The sequence below is a fragment of the Staurois parvus genome, unplaced genomic scaffold (genome assembly GCF_062004578.1).
Source record: "Staurois parvus isolate SC_StPar_1 unplaced genomic scaffold, SC_StPar_1.0 ptg000021l, whole genome shotgun sequence".
NCBI classification, from domain to species: Eukaryota; Metazoa; Chordata; class Amphibia; order Anura; family Ranidae; genus Staurois; species Staurois parvus.
This window is the reverse complement of record NW_028317817.1, coordinates 16,027,081-16,048,141: the sequence shown is the minus strand read 5'-3', so window position 1 is coordinate 16,048,141 and position 21,061 is coordinate 16,027,081. Positions and strand designations below refer to the sequence as shown.

Below are 21,061 nucleotides of genomic sequence, written 5' to 3'. Positions count from 1 at the left end.
GTTCCTAAACAATGACTCATTGTGATTGGCATTGAATCTACTTTGGGGACTTGTCAAAAGCTGTCTCCATGTTTTGTTTTTTTTTACTTTTGACACTTTTTTGGTGAATGAATAGTAGTGTTATGTACTCCATACTCATTAACATGGGGGGCAGGATCTAAGGACCCCCTTCTTAACCACTTGCCCTCCTGAGGATTTACCCCCCTTCCTGACCAGGCCATTTTTTGTTACGGCGCTGCGTTATGTTAATTGAAAATTGCGCTGTCATGAAACGCTGCACCCAAATGAAATGTACATCCTCTTTTTTCCCCATGAATTGAGCTTTCTTTCGGTGGTATTTGATCGCCTGTGCATTTTTTATTTTTGTGCTATAAATAAAAAAGACCAACAATTTGAAAAAAACCTATATTTTTGACTTTTTGCTATTAAACATGTCTAGTAAAAAAATTGAATAAATCAGATTTCGTCATAAATTTAGGCCAAAATGTATTCTACTACATGTCTTTCTAAAAAAAATCCCAATACATGTAAATTAATTTGTGAATTTTATAATGTTTACAAATGGCGGTATAGATACTGGAATTTTTTTTTTACTAGTAATGGTGGTGATCAGCGACTTATAGCAGGACTGCAGCGGACATTTTGACACTGGGGGGAACTGACTTGGTGTCACTGACATCCCCAGTGACACCAATACAGTGATCAAGGCTAATAAAAAGCACTGACACTGTACTAATGGCACTGGGCAGGAAGGGGTTAATATGAGGGGCAACCAAAGGGTTAACTGTGCTGGGAGTGTTTTGCATAGCGAGCTGTGTCAGTGTGCTTCACTGTAAGCACACTGCTTTGGATGACTGTGCACAGCACAGTCATCTAAAGCAGTATGTCCGAGCTGACAGGGAGGAGAACTGTTAGTAAACAAAACAGTTTTCCTCCCCGCCGCAGATCATCGGAAATCACCGGGCGCCGGCCGTTAATGGCAGCACGGGTAGGGTGCGGCCGCAGCTAGCATGCTCCAGCTACCTGGAAATACAAAATCACCTGTGTATATATATATATATATATATATACACACACACACATGATTTTGAGCACCCGTGCCTCCCTGTAGCAGTATTTCTGCTATAGGGCGGCACGGAAGCGGTTAAAGGGGGCCTCCAGATTCCGATAAGCCCCCTGCCTGCAGACCTCCGCAACCACTACCCAAGACTGTGAGGAAGAGGCCCTTGTCCCTATCAACATGGGGGAGCCCCCCTGCCCCAAAGCACCCCCTATGTTGAGAGCATGTGGCCTGCTATGGTTCAAAAGGAACACGGATAAGGGTGTGGTATGGATTTTGGGGGGTTCCCCTTAAAATCCATTTTAGACCAGAAGGGCCTGGTATGGATTGGGGGGGACCCCCCCACACATTTTTTTTTATTTCTTTTAACCAGTACTTTTTTGTTTATATTCTGCTAACAGTGGGGAACCCCACTGATAGCAGATGAGTCATGGTTGTTAAGGGTGCTCTTTAACTATCTGCTCTTCTCAATGAATCTGAATGAATCTGATTCTGATTAGTTCTGATTCGTTACTATGTCCATTTGAAAATACGGATATATCTTAAGCTCCAAAAACAATTTAATCCAAAAACAAATCTTAACGAACTGAATCACACAAGTCTAATGGATCTATTTGCCTGGTGGTTGGGGGGATGTGAAACACCTGCCAAGCACTCCCTTTGGAGGTCTGCTGGGACTTACACTTCCTGTCAAATGAACAGATAATGATATTAGATATATAGTATATTATATAGACCCTGTCACCAACTGAAAAAACTGCAAGTAAATATACATAATAAATGAATGGGCAAAGAAAACTGGACAACTGCAAACTGTTATCTCCCAAGTTACCTAACTGCCTCACGCAACTGTACATCTTACACAGGGCCTGTCTAACTCTGATATGCATGGCAAAATTCCACCCTATGCGCAGTCCACTATGCCCAATGTGCTCAATTGAACCTTGCACATTTTGTCACCTCCTATGGACCTGCCCAAGATCCAGGGACTGCACAAGTTGCACAATTTCTACATGACAAAATGGGGTCACCGTTATCCTTAAACCCCAAACAATGCCCATTAGGGCTTTATTCTGACCCTGACTTAAATAAATTCATTACTACATTTTTGCACAAAATTTTATTTACAGCTAGAAAGTTGATAGCCTGCAGCTGTATGCAGGTTCCCAACCCCCCCCCCTCCCCCCAAACACACCACAAGTCTAGATATCTGAAATCAATAACACATTATCTCTTAAAAAGCTGATATACCTAAATAGAGGGTGTCAATGACAGTAAGTACAATAGGTATGTTTTTCTTCCCAAGAGAACAGCCTTTGCTCCCCTGCTGCCTTTTCTGTCAATTGATGTTGTCCTTGGTAATTGAAATATTGAGCATAGACGTCCGTGTCATGACATTACCAACCTAAGTTGCGGTGAACTCTCCCTTTAACTACACATGGATTGTACAGTTTATGTCTCTTCTGCTTATTCATATACAGTATGTGCCAAATAACATTTACCTCTGACGAATCATCTTTTACTATGTCCATTTTGATATTCATATTTTTTTTTTTAGATTGTACTTTATTTTACTTTGTCTTTTACTTCTGTGTGACAATGTTTCAACAAAGATTTACTTTTTTGAGTAAAAAAGCACAGAATAATTATTTTAAATAAATAAGTGTTTTTCCTTTGCAAACATTTTTTTTCTTATTGACATGAAATGTGTTTTTGAACTTGTTAGCAAATTTGACTACTTCAAGAGTCAGCTCCCAGCACAGCTACCTTCTTCATTGCATGTCATAGCTCTCTTTTCTCCTCTAGCTCCCTTGCCCCTTGTGTTACTGTTGTGTATTTGTTAAGTTCTGTGTCTTACCATTTTAAGAAAATGTTATGGCATTGCTGCTTTAAGAGCTTTAAGAGATAGTAGGAGAAGATGGAGCTGTATTTTTGTGTGATTAATAAAGATGGTGACCTGTTAGACTGTCTGCTCTGTTGAGATACAACAATGGCAGCAAAGATACTTGAACACTGTGGGTAGCCTCCAGAGAAGTTTCTGCAGCATCCAGGAGAGCCGGCAGTGCCATGATATCTCTGGCATGAACAGGGGCAGACTGACCATTGGGGAACTTGGGCAATGCCCGAGGGTCCGGGGTCAGTAGGGGGCCCCATGAGATGTCCCTGGAACCTTTCATAGGCTTTTTTGGGTGTGGTTTGAGTGTGGGTAAGGACACGGGCCCCATGATCCCCTAATGCCCGGGGGCCCCATGAGTTGTCAGTCCGCCCCTGGGCATGAACAATTTTAATCTACTTACTAGCATCTGACCTGGATGGGGCCTAAGCTGAGAGACGGAGTGCCTTGCTGCCAACACATTAGGTTCAGAAGGCTATAGGACTTTCTCAACTCTGGGAGCAGATACTTCATATACAGCTACAGTACAAGTCCTATAAAAGTATTTTAAACCAGTCACAGATGCATTAGTGGCCAGGGTTCTTTGTCGCAGATGTTGTCAGCATAAAGGAGAATCTATTCACCACTATGTTGCTGAGCTGAGACAGTTAGCAGCATCCTGCAGATTTGAACCCTTGAACAAAGAGTTATGTGGAGATCCCAAGAAGGGATAACCATTTAAAAGAAGTTCTGTATTAGGACCACCGCTGTATTTATCAAAAAAGCATAATCTTTATTGCTAACATCAAAGTTAAATAAAGTATAATTAACAAAGATACATCCACCAGTCACCGTTACAAACAAATGACAAAGTTGCCAGATGTAAACAAGCATAGCTCGGGCACACATGCACACCAAAAACATTCACCTCGCCGCATAGCGCGACATGTTATCAATTAAATTAATTAGCAACCATTAGGGTAAATAAGGTTTTCTTAGCTGGGATGGAGCTGGGGATCAAAATTACAAACTGGGGACAAGACCCACTTAAGACTCCAGCGCTATATCAGCAAGCAGTTACAGTCACCTGTGGACACTATTATCTCAAGCCCTTGGATGTCATGTAAGCGCTATGTCAGCAAATGGTTGTGGACATTGTAGATGCTATTGTCTCAAGCCCTAGGATGTAAAAACCGGATAGTAAATTAGGTACAGTCCACCCTTGACAATTCTTTACATAGTCCTTGTCCTAAAAATATCCCTGCCATAGGGCTATGGTTTCATTAGCCGTCCGCAAACAGACCCAGTCAGTAAACCAGTATAAGGGCAATAAGCTAGCATGTAGCAGCAGGGCAAAAAGGATTAAAAGACAGCGATAATAGCAGGCAGCTTGGTTAATAGAGAAGTAGCAGCAAGCAGCAGTAAGTAGATGTGCATAGACACGGGGGGGGGGGGCAGCAGACAGTAATCCATCCATGTCTGCAAACATAGCTCACTCAGCAAGAGTTGTTCAGTAGGTCCCGCTGGGTCCAAAAGTCTTAGTCCCAAAAGGTACAGTACTACATGGAGCTCCACCAATCATTTGTTAAATACCAAGCTCACCACTCCTGTTATCATCCAGTATCCTATGTAGGCTAAGCTGTCATAGTCTCCTCAGAGATGTAGTGCTATCCATTCCAGCTGCATCACTTATTTCAGCCGTAGTGCAGCCACAGCGGCTTGTGATGGAGTGGCATGATAGAAAGGTTACCGTAGATGGCTGTGTTTGGAGATTTGGACCCTTACATGATAAAATGATTAGAGACCAGCTTATTAAAAAGATTACAAACTCAAAACTGAGAGAAAGACTGCTTATAAATCCGTACAAACTTGCCTTGCTAAGATCTGTGGATTTGGACTGCCAGATGGAAATGGCTGTGCAGAAAGCCAGTCATATACTGTACCCCACGGATGGTAGTGAACAGGGGCGGACTGACCGTTTGGGAACTCGGGCAGTGCCCGAGGGCCCGGGGTCAGTAGGGGGCCCCATGAGATGTCCCTGGTACCTTTCATAGGATTTTTTGGGTGTGGTTTGAGTGTGGGTGAGGACACAGGGGCCCCATGATCCCCTATTACTCGGGGGCCCAATGAGTTGTCAGTCCGCCCCTGGTAGTGAAGCTCCTGTTCAATCACAAAAACGTAATGACAGCATACCAAAAGCATATTGTTTTAATTGAGGAGGTAACCACCATAAGGGAAGCATGAAGCTGTGCCCTGCACAAGGCAAATGCTGCAGACGCTGTAACAAACTGAACCACTTCAGTAAATGTTGCTGTTCCACGCCAAGTATATCTGTTCAGAACTTAAAGCAGATGGATCAGGAGCCTGATGACCTGCAGATTTATGCAATTAAAAATGATCAGACAAGGTTTAAACCCTGTCAATGAGTAATAACTAATTTCAAAATGTTGCTACTATTAGAGTCAGGTGCAAAAGTTTCCATTTTGAACCAGTAACTTGCAATGCCCATTTTTGTCATTACCTACTCTAGGAGACTTTACAGTAATACCCAAATTTTAGTGTTGGGTAAGGTAACATTACCTGTCACACATCAAAACAAGCATTTGGGCAATTTTGCATTTTATGTTATTAAGGGTGGAGTCAACCTATTAGGCATAGATTTGTTTCATGCACTTGATTTAACATTCTGCATCAGACAGATGCTGAAATAAGTCTGATAGTGTCTGGAAAGAAAGATACCTACAGGCCTTAACTTTACTAGTTGGCATAAATTTCTTTATAGTAGAAAGTCTACTCTGAGAACTGGTTACCAAACCCTAACTTCCTTTTTGCCAGTATCAAGGTTTGGACATTGTTCTCCTTGTGTACATAGATAGTAAAACAGGCTGTTTCAGTACAACTATGATATTCGTTAAAGTCCAGGTAAGTTATATCAAGTAGCAGATTATTTGTCCTGTGTTGTCCTCAATCCAGAAGAGGGTCTGGAAGACCAAGAAGACCAGGAAGAACACTTGAGATATCCAATTCAACAATCTACTCAATTGGACCACAGGACCTGGTGATCACATCTCAGCATGATCCAGTCATTTAAGAATTACTGACCTACTTACATGAAGAGCCATCTACCCTACCAGTACATCTTCAGCCATACTACCAAGTAAAAACAGAGTTGTCACCTTTGAGATGTGTATGCCTTTTAAAAGGAAACAGAACAGTAATTCCAGCTGCACTGAGACAGCTCTAAAATGGCTCATTAAGGCCTTCGACACTGTTGACCACCCTCTCCTCCTTGCCAAACTGCACTCTCTTGGCATCAAGGACGCTGCTCTCTCCTGGTTCGCCTCATACCTTTCCCAACGCTCCTTCAGCGTCACCTACAACACTGCCACCTCCCCTTCCCTCCCCCTCTCTGTCGGGGTCCCCCAAGGCTCTGTCTTCGGGCCCCTCCTCTTCTCCATCTATACCTCCTCCCTTGGCAAACTTATTCACTCCCATGGCTTCAGTTACCACCTCTATGCTGACGACGCCCAAATTTACCTCTCCACCCCCCACCTCACCCCCTCACTCTCTGCCCGCATCGCCCACCTCCTAAACGACATATCAGACTGGATGTCGCTCCATTTCCTCAAACTTAACCTATCCAAAACCGAGCTCCTGGTCTTCCCCCCACCCCTTGCCCCCCCCCATCCTCTCCATCACTAATAACAACGCCACCATCTCTCCCACCACACACGCCAAAGTCCTGGGTGTCACCCTGGACTCCCACCTCTCCTTCCTACCCCACATCCGACTGCTAGCTAGATCTTGCAGGCTCCACCTCCGCAACATCTCCAGGACACGCACATTCCTCACCCCAGACACCACCAAACAACTCGTACACTCCCTCATCATCTCACACCTAAACTATTGCAATTCCCTTCTCACTGGCCTACCCAAACGAACGCTATCCCCACTCCAGTCGATCCTAAACTCAGCGGCTAGACTCATCCACCTCACCAAGCGCTCCACATCTGCCTCCCCCCTCTGCCAATCCCTTAATTGGCTCTCGATTGCCCAACGCATCAAATTCAAACTGCTAACTCTGACCTACAAAGCCATTCACAATGCCGCCCCGAACTACATAACTGACCTGCTACCCAAGTACTACCCTACCCGTGCCCTCCGTTCCTCACAGGACCTCCTACTCTCTAGCTCGCTGGTCTCCACCTCCCATGCCCGATTACAGGACTTCTCAAGGACTTCCCCCATCCTCTGGAACTCCCTACCCCAATCCATCAGACTGTCACCTACCCTCCTCACCTTCAGGCGCACCCTGAAAACCCTCCTCTTCAGGGAAGCCTACCCCAACCTCCCCTAACACCCGACCTCTAACCACTAACCTCCTCCACTCCTCCCACCACTCCATCCCCCACAGCCATCTCCTCCTGTACCACCTTCCCCTCCCTCCTAGATTGTAAGCTCAAAAGAGCAGGGCCCTCGAACCCCTCGTGTAGTGTATTCTTACTGTCTTGTCTCATGTTCTGTCCCCCTTGCTACTGTACAGCGCTGAGCATACCCTTTGGTGATATATAAATACTGTATAATAATATAATAATAATAGGAGGAAAGGTTGAGTGATACAAAAGGTAATAGCTGTGGGGGGATGAGCTGATGGAGGAAATAAATGGCAGTGTACTAGGTAGAAGCAGGATAGGCTATCTAAAGGTGTATAGATTAGAAGATAGCCAGACAGATTGGGGTAGGGAGTTCCATAGGATGGGAGAAGCTCGGGAGAAGTCCTGGGGGTGAGCATGGGAGGAGGTGACACGTGAACTAGAGAGGAGGGGAGGATTGAAGAGAGCGGTTTGGTTGATATTTTGAGACCAGATTGGTGATGCAGCTGGGGGCAGAGTTGTGGGTGGCTTTGTAAGTTGTTAGCATTTTGAATTTTATTTGTTGGGCGAATGGAAGCCAGTGGAAGGATTGGCAGAGAGGGGTAGCAGATATTGAACAGTTGGTAAGGTGGATGAGCCTGGCAGCAGTATTCATGATGGACTGGAAGGGGGATAGCCTATGTAAAGGTAGGCCAATGAGGAGGGAGTTGCAGTAGTCGAGGCGAGAGATAACCAGGGAGTGAATTAGGAACTTTGTGGTATCATTGGTTAAAAAAGGGCGTATTTGGATGTGGGCCTGAAAGGATAGTTCAGAATCCAGGGTTACCTCTAGAACCCTGGCATGCAGGGATGGGTTGACAGTGGTGCTATTGATCCTGACCAAGAAATCAAGGGAAGAGGCATGTGGGGGAGGACTATTATGAGCTCAGTTTTGGATAGATTGAGTTTTAGGAAGTGGTGTGACATCCAGTCTGATATTTCTGTTAGTAAATCAGTGATGCGTGAATAAACTGATGGGGTGAGATGAGGAGTAGAGAGATAGATTTGTGTGTCATCAGTATAGAAATGACCCAAGGAAGAAGTGTACAGGTGAAACTCGAAAAATTAGAATATCATGCAAAAGTTAATTTATTTCAGCAATGCAACATAACTTTCTATTAATGTGCTTTGATACAGCACTTTGGAAACATCCAAGTTCTTTTGCAATTACCTTTTGAGGCTTTCCCTCCTTATGGAGGGTGTCAATGATGGTTTTCTGCACAACTGTCAGGTCAGCAGTCTTTCCCATGATTGTGATTCCTACTGAACCAGACTGAAAGACCATTTAAAGGCTCAGGAACCCTTTACAGGTGTTATAGCTTAATTAGTTGATTAGAGTGGGACACTTTGAGCCTAGAATATTGCACCTTTTTACAATATTCTAATTTTCTGAGATTGTGGATTTGGGGTTTTCATGAGCTGTAAGCCATAATCATCACAATTATGACAAATCGTGGCTTGAACTATCTTGCTTTGCATGTAATGAGTCTATCTCATATATTAGTTTCACCTTTTAAGTTGCATTACTGAAATAAATGAACTTTTGCATGATATTCTAATTTTTCGAGTTTCACCTGTAGATCAAGAATAGGAGAGGTCCAAGGACAGAACCTTGGGGGACCCTGACAGTAAGAGGAGTAGGAGAGGATGAGGTAGAGTTGTAAGTGACACTGAAGGTGCAGTGAGATAGGTAAGATTCAAACCAACAGAGAGTACAGTCACGGAGACAAAGTAAATAGAGATTTTTGAGGAGTAGGGGGTGGTCAACTGTGTCAAAGGCAGCAGAGAGGTCCAAGAGTAAGAGTATGGAATAGTGACCATTGGTTTTAGCGATTAGTAAGTAGCTTGTGAGTTTTAGGTGAGCAGTTTCTGTGGAGTGTTGTGGGCTAAATCCAGACTGAAGGGGATCGAGAAGGTTATTCTCAATAAGGTGGCAGCTCAGCTGTTTGTGGGCTAGACGTTCAAGGACTTTGGAGGCAAAAGGTAATAAGGAGATGGGTCTTAGGTTGCTAAGACTGGTGGGGTCCAGTGAGGCCTTTTTAAGTATGGGGATGACTGGTGCATGTTTTAGAGTATTGGGGAAGATGTCAATAGAAAGGGAGAGATTGAAGATATGAGTTAAAGAATGAAGGATAGAGCCAGAGGGTGACCGTAGTATTTGCGAGAGAGCAGGGTTCAGGGGGCAGGTGGTTAGGTGGGCTTAAGAAAAAAGTTTACCAACCTCCTCTATAGTAGCTAGGTTAAACAAGGGAAGCATAGATTATGCAGGTAGACAAGGAGTGTAGGGTGAGGGAGATATCTGTACAGTGGAGATCTCATCAGAAATTGTATTAATCTTATTTTTGAAGTGATTAACGATCTCCTGGGCAGTGAGTGAGTTAGTGGGTGGAGGTAAAGAAGGACGAAGTAGAGAGTTAAAAGTAGAAAAGAGTTGACAGGGATTGTGTGAGAGGATGTTAATGAGAGTGATAAAATAGGTCAGTTTGGCAGTGTGGAGACAAGAATTGTATTTCTGAAGAGCAGATTTATATTGGCCGAAGTCTTGCTGAGTCTTAGTTTTATGCCATAAATGCTCAAGAGCACGGCTACGATTTTGAGGCATCTAGTATTGCCTGTTTGCCAGGGCTGTAGTAGTCAGGGCCTAATTCTATGTGTAGTGAGGGAAGCCAATGTGTCCACGGTGGATGACAGTGAACTGTTGTAGACAGAAGTGGCCAGCTTGGAGCAGGACAGAGCTGAGATTTTGTCATAGAGACAATCTGTTGCAGAAAAAAAAAAGAGAAGGGTTAAGATAGCGAAGGTAACTGTTCGGTAGTTGGAAGACAAGGAGGAAGTCAAGGAGAGAGTGAAGCTAATAAGGGAGTGATCAGAGAGAGGAAAAGGAAAGTCAGTGAGGTTGCAAGGAGTGTATAGGTAGGAGAATACAAGGTTGCAGCAGTTACCATTAGAGTGAGTAGAAGCATGTGTCCATTGTTTTAGGTCAAAAGAAGTGGTTAGGCTCAGAAGTTTAGAGGTAGCAGGAGTGTTAAGATTAACAGGGATGTTGTAGTCACCAAGAATGACTGTTGAAATTTCAGAAGAGAGAAAGTAAGGCAGCCAGGCAGAGAAGTCATCAAGGAAGCTTGATACCAGTTTAGAAGGCCGATAGATCACAGCAATTCTTAAAGAAACTGTAGGGAATAGACGAATAGAGGGAACTTCAAATGAGGAGAGGGACAGAGAGGGAGATGAGGGAGGAGAGGGACAGAAAGGACCTGAAAAGTGCTTTGAGGGGATAAAAGGATTCCAACTCTACCTCCTTTCCGTCCACTAGGCCTGGGAGAGTGAGTCCAGAGGAGGCCACCATGGGAGAGGGCAGCAGGAGAGGGAAAGTCAGGTCCACAAAGCCAGGTTTCCATAATTGCAAGCAAGTTAAAGGAGTTTGTGATCAAAAGGTCATGGACAGAGGTGAGTTTGTTACAGACAGAGCGGGCATTCCAGAGGGCACAGTAAAGGGAAGGCAGGAGTTGATGAGTACAGTAATAAGGTGAAGACAGGAGAGAGAGTTTGAAGAGAGAGGATACAACTGTGAGAAGGAGGAGTAGGGAGTGCATGTTACAGAGTGGTGAGATGAAGAAGCAGACTGGATAAGAGCTGAAAGAGCTGGATGGGGAAACAGGTCACCTGTAGTCTGTTTAGTATTTGAGGTTGTCTGCTGTGGCTTCATACTTTGTGCATTTGCTGAAGTGCAGAGCCAAAGTGCAATGCTCAATACTTAATCCAAGATGAATAGCCAAGATGATAGTTGCCAATGCTACCCCTGGCTGTGCTGCCCCTGGCTGCAATTGTGAACTGTGCTTGCTCAGTAGCAAAATTAGAGGAAAACAACTGTTTCAACTGTTCCATTACAGTCAAACATTTACACAAAGGTCCATGGAGTACAATCCAATTACCTTATTTTTATATTTTTTTAAATGGGGGGAAATGTCTGTGCGTCTTATGGAGTGAATATGGAGCGGCTGGCCCTGTATTTCCCCTGTCGCCACAGTGTTAGAATACCGGGCCGGCCGCTCGGCTCTTCTGTGCAGCAGAACCTGCTTCTCGGTCCTACCTGTTCCTCGGTCCAGCAGTGTCCTCATCACCTCATCATCTTTAGTGTGGGCACCTAGCTTTGACAGCTTATGGCTTCACTGCTGGGTGCTCACTGCGCATGCACGAGACGCGCTGTGCTTTGTGAATGGCCCTGTAGTCTCTCTCACGGGGAGAGAGGTGATCGCAGCGAATGTGGAAGCGGGTACCTGTCAAATTCGGGTACCCTCCCCACCCCTGCTCCCCAAAGGTCTGCAGTCTCTGGTCATCTCCTGTAGTATGTCCGCAGTCTCTGGTCATCTCCTGTACTATGTCCGCAGTCTCTGGTCATCTCCTGTACTACGTCCGCAGTCTCTGGTCATCTCTTGTAGTACATCCGCAATCTCTGGATATCTCCTGTAGTATGTCCGCAGTCTCTGGTCATCTCCTGTAGTACATCCACAGACTCTGGTCATCTCTTGTACTATATCTGAAGTCTCTGGTCATCTCCTGTAGTACGTCCACATGTCTGCAGTCTCTAGTCATCTCCTGTACTATGTCTGCAGTCTCTGGTCATCTCTTGTACTATATCTGAAGTCTCTGGTCATCTCCTGTAGTACGTCCACATGTCTGCAGTCTCTGGTCATCTCCTGTACTATGTCTGCAGTCTCTGGTCATCTCCTGTAGTACATACGCAGTCTCTGGTCATTTCCTGTACTATGTCTGCAGTCCATTGGTTCAGAATATTTTTTTTCTTGTTTTCCTTCTCTAAAACCTAGGTGCGTCTTATGGTCAGGTGTGTCCTATGGAGCAAAAAATACGGTAGATATACTGTATTTGAAGAAATTACAATAGCACAAAAACATCAAAGATGTTGTTTGGAAGCTGATGATTTGTATTCCAAACAGCCAGTGGTGGCTACAGCAGAAGTCATGAGCACTAAAGCTGTCACGACCGCCTTGAAGAGGTGGTTCTCAAGGTGGGGACTATCACTGGAGATCATTACCGACAATGATCCACAATTTATTTCAAAAGGGTTTGAGACTTTCCTTTTCAAGGTTTTTCGATTTTCAAGTGGTTTACCGGGTTATGGCTGAAGATATCAGCCATAATCCCGATATTTTTGTTTTCTTCCAGCAGCCAGCTTTCTAATGAAAGCAGTTCGAGCGGCACATTAGCCCCTTCCTCCCATCACTTCCTGGTGGTTCTCGGGTTTACTGTTAAAACCAGCACACCCAAGAAATGATACGATGGTGTATCCGGCTGCTCACAGAGGTGATAAGAGACTTTATGCTCTGATTGCCTCCATGGCATTGGAGGACTGGAGTGATGTCATGACGTCACTTCTAGTCTGGGGTGGATGCAAATAATTTTTTTTTTAAGCAAAAGATCAAAAAAAATTTTTTTGATCTTTTGCTTTTAAAGGTAAAGGAGAGATTTGGGGTCTTTTTGACCCCAGATCTTTCCTTGAAGAGGACCTGTCATGCTTATTTCTATTACAAGGGATGTTTACATTCCTTGTAATAAGAATAAAAGTGCTAAAAAAAATAAAGGGACAATGTAAAAATAAAATAAATAATAACAAAAAAATTCTAAAGCACCCCCATCCCTCTGTCCTCGCTGGTAGAAGTGAACACATATCTAAGTTGTGCACGTATATGTAAACGGTGTTCGCAGCACACGTGAGGTATCGCTGTGAGCGTTAGAGAGATAGCAATAACTCTAGCACTAGATCTTCCTCTGTAGCTCTAAACAGGTTTACCTGTAAAAAAATGTTAAAGCGTCGCCTATGGAGATTTTTTAATACCGTAGTTTGTCGCCATTCCACAGAGTGTGCGCAATTTTAAAGTGTGACATGTTAGGTATCTATTTACTCAATGTAATATCTTTTTCATATTTTACAGAAAAATATATATTTTAATTCATTAAAGTGTATTTTTTCCCAAAAAATTATGTTTGAAAAACCGCTGTGCAAATACCAAATACCATGTGACAAAAAATTGCAATGATCACCATTTCATTCTAGAGTCTTTGCTAAAAAAAATAATGTTTGGGGGTTATAAATACATTTCTTGCAAAAAATACTGATTTAAACTTGTAAACAAAACATGCCAGAAAATGCTTAGCCGTCAACCTCACTCACAAATTTGAAGCCACCAAATAAAGTAGCAGAACCCCAAAACCTGCAAGCTAGAGTGGAGGGGTACCAAGTCAAAGCAAAAACAGTGAATCAAAAAGATACCCCAAACAGCTACCCTTATTCCTGGCCAGTGGGTGAGGATAAGGAAGCCACCAATCAAGTCGAAGCTTAGCCCCAGTCTCTCTAATCTAGCACAAATCTTCAGCTAATTGGGACCAGCAACCTATCGACTGGAGGATGGATCAATTTGGCATGTGAGCAGGTTACCCATTCAAGATCCTTTGGCAGGGCAGGACACTACTGCTAATTGGCTACTTTGGGCTAACTAGCCCTACCACATAAATATCTGGAAGCTTGGACAACAACTCCCACTCTCATGAATTTGAGAATGGAACTCAACAGAGTTCAGAACGCACAAAAACTTTACCTAGGCAAAGTCAACTTGTGAAGTATAATGGGGAATGGAGGAGGGGGGGATGTTGTGTATTTGTTAAGTTGTGTATTGTCATTTTAAGAACGTTTTATGGCCTTTCTGCTGTAATAGGGGGAGTTGGAGCAGAAAGTTTGTGTAAATAATAAAGATGGTGACCTGTTCATAGTCTGTCTGCAATGCTGAGACAGAACAGTTACCGCCCTACTTAACCCTTTATGTAGCCGTCGGGGAAGGAGTGAAGTGAAGAACTTTACAGCAGGGGCGTCTAACTGGCAGCCCTCCAGCTGTTGCAAAACTACAAGTCCCCTCATGCCTCTACCTTTGGGAGTCATGCTTGTAACTGTCAATCTTGCAATTCCTCATGGGACTTGTAGTTTGGCAACAGCTGGAGGGCCACCAGTTTGACACCTGTGCTTTAGAGTGTCATTTGAGTGACAGCTTTGAGTCTGCTGGAGCTGCTGACATCACATCCAATGTGGCTGCGACCAGGAGCAGCAGCAGCCTCAGGGCATTTGGATGTCTATACAAGGGAGGCTTTTACAGGTAAATACCATGCTTAACAAATGTTAAATTCACATATAATCTTATGGGAAGTGTTTTTGAAATGAATGATCTGGTGACAGGGGCATTTTAACCCTTTTAAAGCCAACAATGTGGGGCTTATGTTGGTGGTAGTGGCAGCTTTTACACACACTTCTGGCTGCTGTAGCAGCCCGGAATGTGTGTACTATTTCAGCCAACTGTCAGCCTTTTTGTGGAAATCGCTCAATCACTTCCATGGCTGGGGCAACTCGCCGCTCCTCTGCCCAAGCTCCACTTCCTCTCCTGGGTTCCCAGGTTGGCAGGGAGAGTGGAGGATGATCAACGAACATCTTTTCGCTGATGGTTTTTGCACTGAATTAAGCTGGATGCAACAAGCTATTTCAGAACTGTCATTTTCCGGCTGCTGTAGCCAGGGAAGTTGATTAAGCTGATCACTTCATTGGTGTCCATTGGTAACATTAGGGGTTTAATAGACCTCTGATGTCTTCCTAAAGAGGACCTTCATTCCTACTGTGCTATCACATAGGGAGCTATTAGCCCCCTATCAAACAGCAATAAGAAGTGAAAAAAATTTCATTGGTGCATACAATTTTAAGACTTGACATCTTTGGTATGTAATTATATTTTATATACATATAATGTGCCATAAAATATTGCAACTACCACCATTTTAATCTTCAGAGTCTCTGCTTTCAGAAAATGTTCTTGGGGGTTTAACTAATCCTCAGGCCAAAAATATGCATCTTAACACATGTGAAAATGGCTCTGGCAGGCAAATGGTTAAGGAACTTCATCCTGATTGAAAACATGGCATTGTTTTAAAACATGGCAAGGAACTGTGGAAATCTATAAATAAAACCAATTAACAGTTTTAGTTCCTTCCTTGCACTGGGAATCAGCTAATATGCATCCTTTGTCTGACACCTTATAAATGATTCTGTCTGTCAGCACAGCTTACATAAAACAGGATAAAGAAAGCTTTTATTATATTACAGGAAGAGAACATGCTGGCTTAGGCCTACTCAGTTATGACACGCTAAGAATAAGAACTGCCCACACGGGTGCTATTTTTTTAAATGTATCTAAACCCAAGAGCAAAAAATTTATTGCAGCTTTCTAAGGGGTAGATTTACTAAAACTGGAGCACTCGGAGTCTGGTGCATGATAACCAATCAGCTTCTAACCTCAGCTTGTTCAATTAAGATTTGACAGGAAGGCCTTTTTCACACAGGCATTCTGTAGGTCCGTTTTTCATCCATAAATGGACAGATGTTCCATGTATTTCTACGGGCTTGCGGATGTAAATGGATGAACATCTCTTTACCTGGAATGGACGAAAGATGCCACATGCCATCAACATGGTGGGGATGAGTTTTTAGTCATCATCTGTCAGCGGGGTTCCCCACTGACAGCTGAATGTAAAAAAAAAAATTGCCAGCAAATATAAAATAAATAAAAAAAAGGCGTGGGGTTCCCCCTCCATCCATACCAAGCCCTTCAGATCTGGTTTGGATATTGAGGGGAACCCCTACACCAAAATAAAAAAAATGGCATGGGGTCCCCCCCAAAATCCATACAAGACCCTTATCCGAGCATTCAGCCCAGCAGGTCAGGAAAGGGGGGGTGAGCTAGCGTCTCCCCCCCTCCTGAACCATACCAGGCCACATGCCCTCAACATGGGGGTGCTTTGTTGAGGGGGGCTCCCCCACCAATCCACCTTGTCCCCATCTTTTTTAGGGTGGTGGTGGTGGCGGGCATCTTCTTTTTTCACACTACACTTTTTTTGTGAATGGGTAGCAATACCATGTACCCCATACTCATTCACATAGAGGGGGCGGGATAAGCCCCCTGCCCGCAGATCCCCACAACCACAGCCTAGGGTCGTGGAGAAGAGGCCCTTGTCCCCATCAACATGGGGAGCCCCCCACCCCAAAGCACCCCCCCATGTTGAGGGCATGTGGCCTGGTATGGTTCAGGAGGGGGGATGCTTCGGTTCCCCCCCTTTCCTGATCTGCCGGTCTGCATGCTCGGCTAAGGGTCTGGTATGGATCTTGGGGGGACACCGCGCCATTTTTTTATTTTGGCGTGGAGGTTCCCCTCAATATCCAAACAAGATTTGATGGGCTTGGTATGGAGGGAGTGGGGGCCCCACAACATTTTTTAAACCATTTTTTAATTACTGGCAATTTTTTTTTTTTACATTCAGCTGTCAGTGGGGAACCCCGCTGACAGTTGATGACTAAAAATGGATGAAAAAATGGATGAAAAAAACGGATGTAAGTGGTTGAAAAAATGGATGTAAACTCATCCGTTTTTCCTTTGAAAAAACATGACTGAATAGAAGAAAAAAAAATGGAACGCCCATGTAAAAGGACATTCCAATCAGTAGCTTCTCCATTGAACTCTATTGAAGCAAAAACGTTGCTTTTTTGCATTTAAAAAAGTCCTTGGTCCTTTCTAAAAAAACCACAGTAGATCAAAAAATCATAGATATGAACATGTCCCATAGGAAACCATGTTAAATGGACTGTAGAGCATTTCTGCAAAAAGCACTAAAAATCGCATTGGTGTGAACCAGGCCGTAAATCTTTCTTTGAGAGTTGAGAAAGAAGCTATTGGCTTTGAAATGTGTTATCGAGCCCCCTGCCACACCCACTCACTCTGACAGTCCATGATGTGCCTTTTTGGCTTCCCCAGCTGTCATGCACTCACACTGAGTGTGCTCAGAGGCTCCTGTGTTCACTGCAACCTGAATTCCCTTTAGCACACAGCGCTGTGCAGTGTATAAGATCTGGATGACAAGACAGGCTTCCTGAAAGGTTGTGCCTGACAGGCTGGAGTTACTGCTACATCATGCGAGTGCCTATTTGGCTGTTTTTATTTGAATAAAGAGCTTCCTATACAGGGGCGGACTGACAACTCATGGGGCCCCTGTGTCCTTGCCCAAACTCAAAAAAGCCTATGAAAAAGGTACCAGGGGCATCTCATGGGGCCCCCTACTGACCCCGGGCCCACGGGCAGTGCCCGAATTTCCAAATGGTCAGTCCACCCCTGTTCCTATACTATACTTGAATCAGCAACCTCAGCTTTTGTTTCATGTGCTATCAGTTGGAGATTCTCCCAGATTTCTCAGAGGAGCTGCAGTGAAGGTGTTCAATTAAGGATGTTGGTTTAACCCTGTCCACCCCACGCCTATAATTTTGGATATCCAGCACCTTTCATTCATTTACATGGACTATTTGGTAGTTTTTAGCATGCAATTTTTTATTTTTAACTTATAGTGTGCTTATGTTATAGTGTGCACCATCTAGTGTTTTTGTTTTGCCTTTTAAGCAATAAAAGCATAAAAGAGTCTCTAAGCCAGTGGCGCCCAACCTTTGGACCTTCCTGGGTCACATTCAAAGAAGTTAACGATCTCTGATATAGATAATGTACCTATCTGAGAAATAAAACTTAATTTATCTGTAATATTTTTTAATTATAAAAATAAAAGAGGGCAACATAAAATTAGTGCGATATTTGACACTGTTTTTGATAAACAGCAATAAGGATAGCTGATGAGCAGTTTCCTGCGGCTCTTAGCGAGTAGGTGCAGCCGCCAGATCCACTCACTCTAATGACAGGTCCCTGGCAGACAAAGTGCGTCCAGCAGTGATCACCACAAGTAATGGCTGGCTGTGCAGAGAGCTGTGAATAGATGTGGCCACTGGCAACCTATCACTATAGTGAACAGGGCCAGAAGCCACAAGATGATCTGCCCTTACAATTCGCATCGGCACAAATTTCCAGAGTGAATGTAGCCTATGTATGTGCTGTGTGGGGAGGTAGGAGGGGGGCTTTGCGGGGGGCACAATTGAAAAATGGGGGGCACAGCCCACTTCAGCACCCCTATAGATCAGGCCATGCAGCATTTACTCTAATAGTGCCCCTGTATTCCCTGCTGCTGGTGCTATTGCAAACATGGCAGCCCCCAAGATCCTGCTTGTCAATGCAGGCTGCCGTGGACGCTATGCTTGCAGGACATCCCTGGTGTCCCTACAGATGTGGATTTGCCACAGCTGCTGCGCTTTTCCTTCCCTCCAGACATTCCTGGGCTGTATGCCAAGCTCTTGGGATCCACATGTGGCCCCCGGGCCAGGGGTTGGACACCCCTGTTCTAAGCCTTCTCTGATAAATAAATGCTATTGTTTTCTGTTCCCCAATGGAAAGATTTTTATGACTTCCATGCAGTAAAACAAGGAAACTCTAATGGGAGCACCAACAGCAATTAAATATTTACAGAAGCCCTACCTTCCTCATTGTATGCAAAACAGAAAAAAATATTTTGGCCAGACTTCAAGTTTGATACTTACCAACATTAGCAATATGTATCACGCCAAGCCTTCTTTTGTGCTCTATCGTCGTATACATAGCTTCCGTCTTATCATTAGTAAACCCATCCAGTATACAGGTCACAGCAGTGCATCCACTCCACCGTGAATTTGAACTCTCTCCTCTTCCTAACTGCAACATTCTATCCATGCGCCAGAAAGATTTAGCATGTGCTATATGTATACCTTCAATATTAACATCCTTTGCTTCTCTTCTATTGTGTGTTGTGAAACTGTCCTCTGTTTCCTTATAGCCTTCCTTAAAGACTGTATCAAAAGAACTAACAAAGATCTTTTCTTCTCCAGTCAGTTTATATGATGCATCTACTCTTGACATATGATCTAATAATAAAATGGGAAGCTCCACTGCTGCAGCACACGCTGCTGATTTTCCATGATAGCCATCAAAAATGCCAACAAAACAAGTATTTTGTCTTTGCCCATAGTCATTAAGAATGGCAAATGAGTCTTCCATATCTCTTTGCCAAGATGCATTTCTCTCAGAGCAAACAGCGATAGATCTTACTATATCATTGTTTATATCCATATTATTACCTTGATAAATGGCTTCAGGAGGCATGTTCATTCTATTAATATTTGGTGTTAGGGAAAGCAATTTTTCTTTTAAAATTTCATAAGAGTGATTGATCTTCTGGCATTCTTTCTGTTTGTATTCAGAAGATGCTTTTATACAAGATATTTTTTGTTCTTTTTGGACAATGAGGCTGGGAAGTACTGATGGATTGTCGCCTATTTTATAGCCCAGTAAAGAAGAAGCTTTGTGTTGCTGTTTGTGGCGTAAAACGTTACATGGATTGATGCGTTCTTGGCATATACAGCAAGTAAACCATAAATCGTTAATATGAGATCTTTGGTCTTCTTTATCATCTGCATTCTGCACCTCGGCATTCAATGTTTCTACAATTGTCGGCAAGCTTGAGTTCTTCATTCTAAAGTGAAATAGATCAAATCAGTTTAGGAATCCTGACTGACACAAAATAATGGAATATTCTTTTTTTTTGTCCACCACTAATAAATAATTAATTTGAGCATTTTGAAAGAATCAGCGCATTTAATATTTTTAAAAAGGACATTTACTGTAGTGTAGTCATATATCCATAAATCCTATAGTGCACAGGTGTCAACACACAAGGCCCACGGGCCGAATCTGGCCCTCCAGGCCAATTCATGTGGCTCCTGCACCTTTCTTGCAGGTACCTCCTTGTCTCCACCCCCACCTTGTTTCAGCAGTCAGCAGCAGAGAGGAGAATAGAACTCCTTTGCCAAATCCTGCACCTCTCAGTGCAGCTACAGCACCCCCTCATCTCTGCCTCCCCTGGTCTCAGCATTCAGCAGACTCTGGTAACCAACTCCACTCCTCCTTTGGTCCTCCTCCAGACCTTGCACTTTCTGCTTTCCAACTCTGCCCCCAAAGGGGGTGCACAGTGATGTTAGGGAAGGTGTGGGATTCTTGACATCCGATGTAATGGGGGTGGGTGCTCTGGACATCTAGTCTTACAGATACAACTGGCCCTTTGAGGGCAAACATATAACGCTGATAGCCCTTGATGAAATGGAGTTTGACACCCCTGCTATGGAGCCTTTGCTGTTGCGGTCATACTTACATATCATGTGTACAGTGTGACTTCATATTATTCCTTCTCTCTGGCTTAAGCATATGTTTACATCATATATACCGTGCCACTAGAAGTGGAACTATGGGCAGAAAAAAAAGTGAATTTATGATAGACATCTGCACGCTAGAAATTATTGTCTCATATCGTTACAGGTGCATTCTTTCACCACATTCATTATGTTGTCCCGATTTGTTTTCAGAATCCGTTTTGTATCTTCAGCATTCAATTTGTATATTCGTTGGCAGGGTGGATTCCAAAAATGTTGCAGTTTTTCCGTAAGAGTGCTATAAATTCAATCTCCTAGATTGTAAGCTCTAACGAGCAGGGCCCCTTGTTTCCTCTTGTACCAAATGTATTGTAACTGTAATGTCTACCTTCATTTTGTAATGCGCTGCGCAAACTGTTGGCGCTATTTATCCTGTATAATAATAATATTATCGAATCGGAAGGATTCAATATTTTCGGATGCAAGTCCAACCCACGAAGAGAAATGGCATGAGCTGATTGTATATTCGACTGGTGCCATGTGCTCCGAATTAACGAATG

At 43.7% G+C, this 21,061-nt stretch overlaps 1 protein-coding gene across 1 annotated transcript in view; it reads right to left on the bottom strand.

Moving 5' to 3' along the window:
- Positions 1-19,827, bottom strand: part of PP2D1 (protein phosphatase 2C like domain containing 1) — a 31,821-nt gene extending 11,994 nt beyond the window's left edge. The window contains exon 1 of the mRNA XM_089691298.1: positions 18,861-19,827. Within this exon, the coding sequence (XP_089547424.1) occupies positions 18,861-19,827 (967 nt within the window). The remainder of the gene's footprint in view (positions 1-18,860) is intronic.
- Between the last annotated feature and the right edge of the window lie 1,234 nt (positions 19,828-21,061).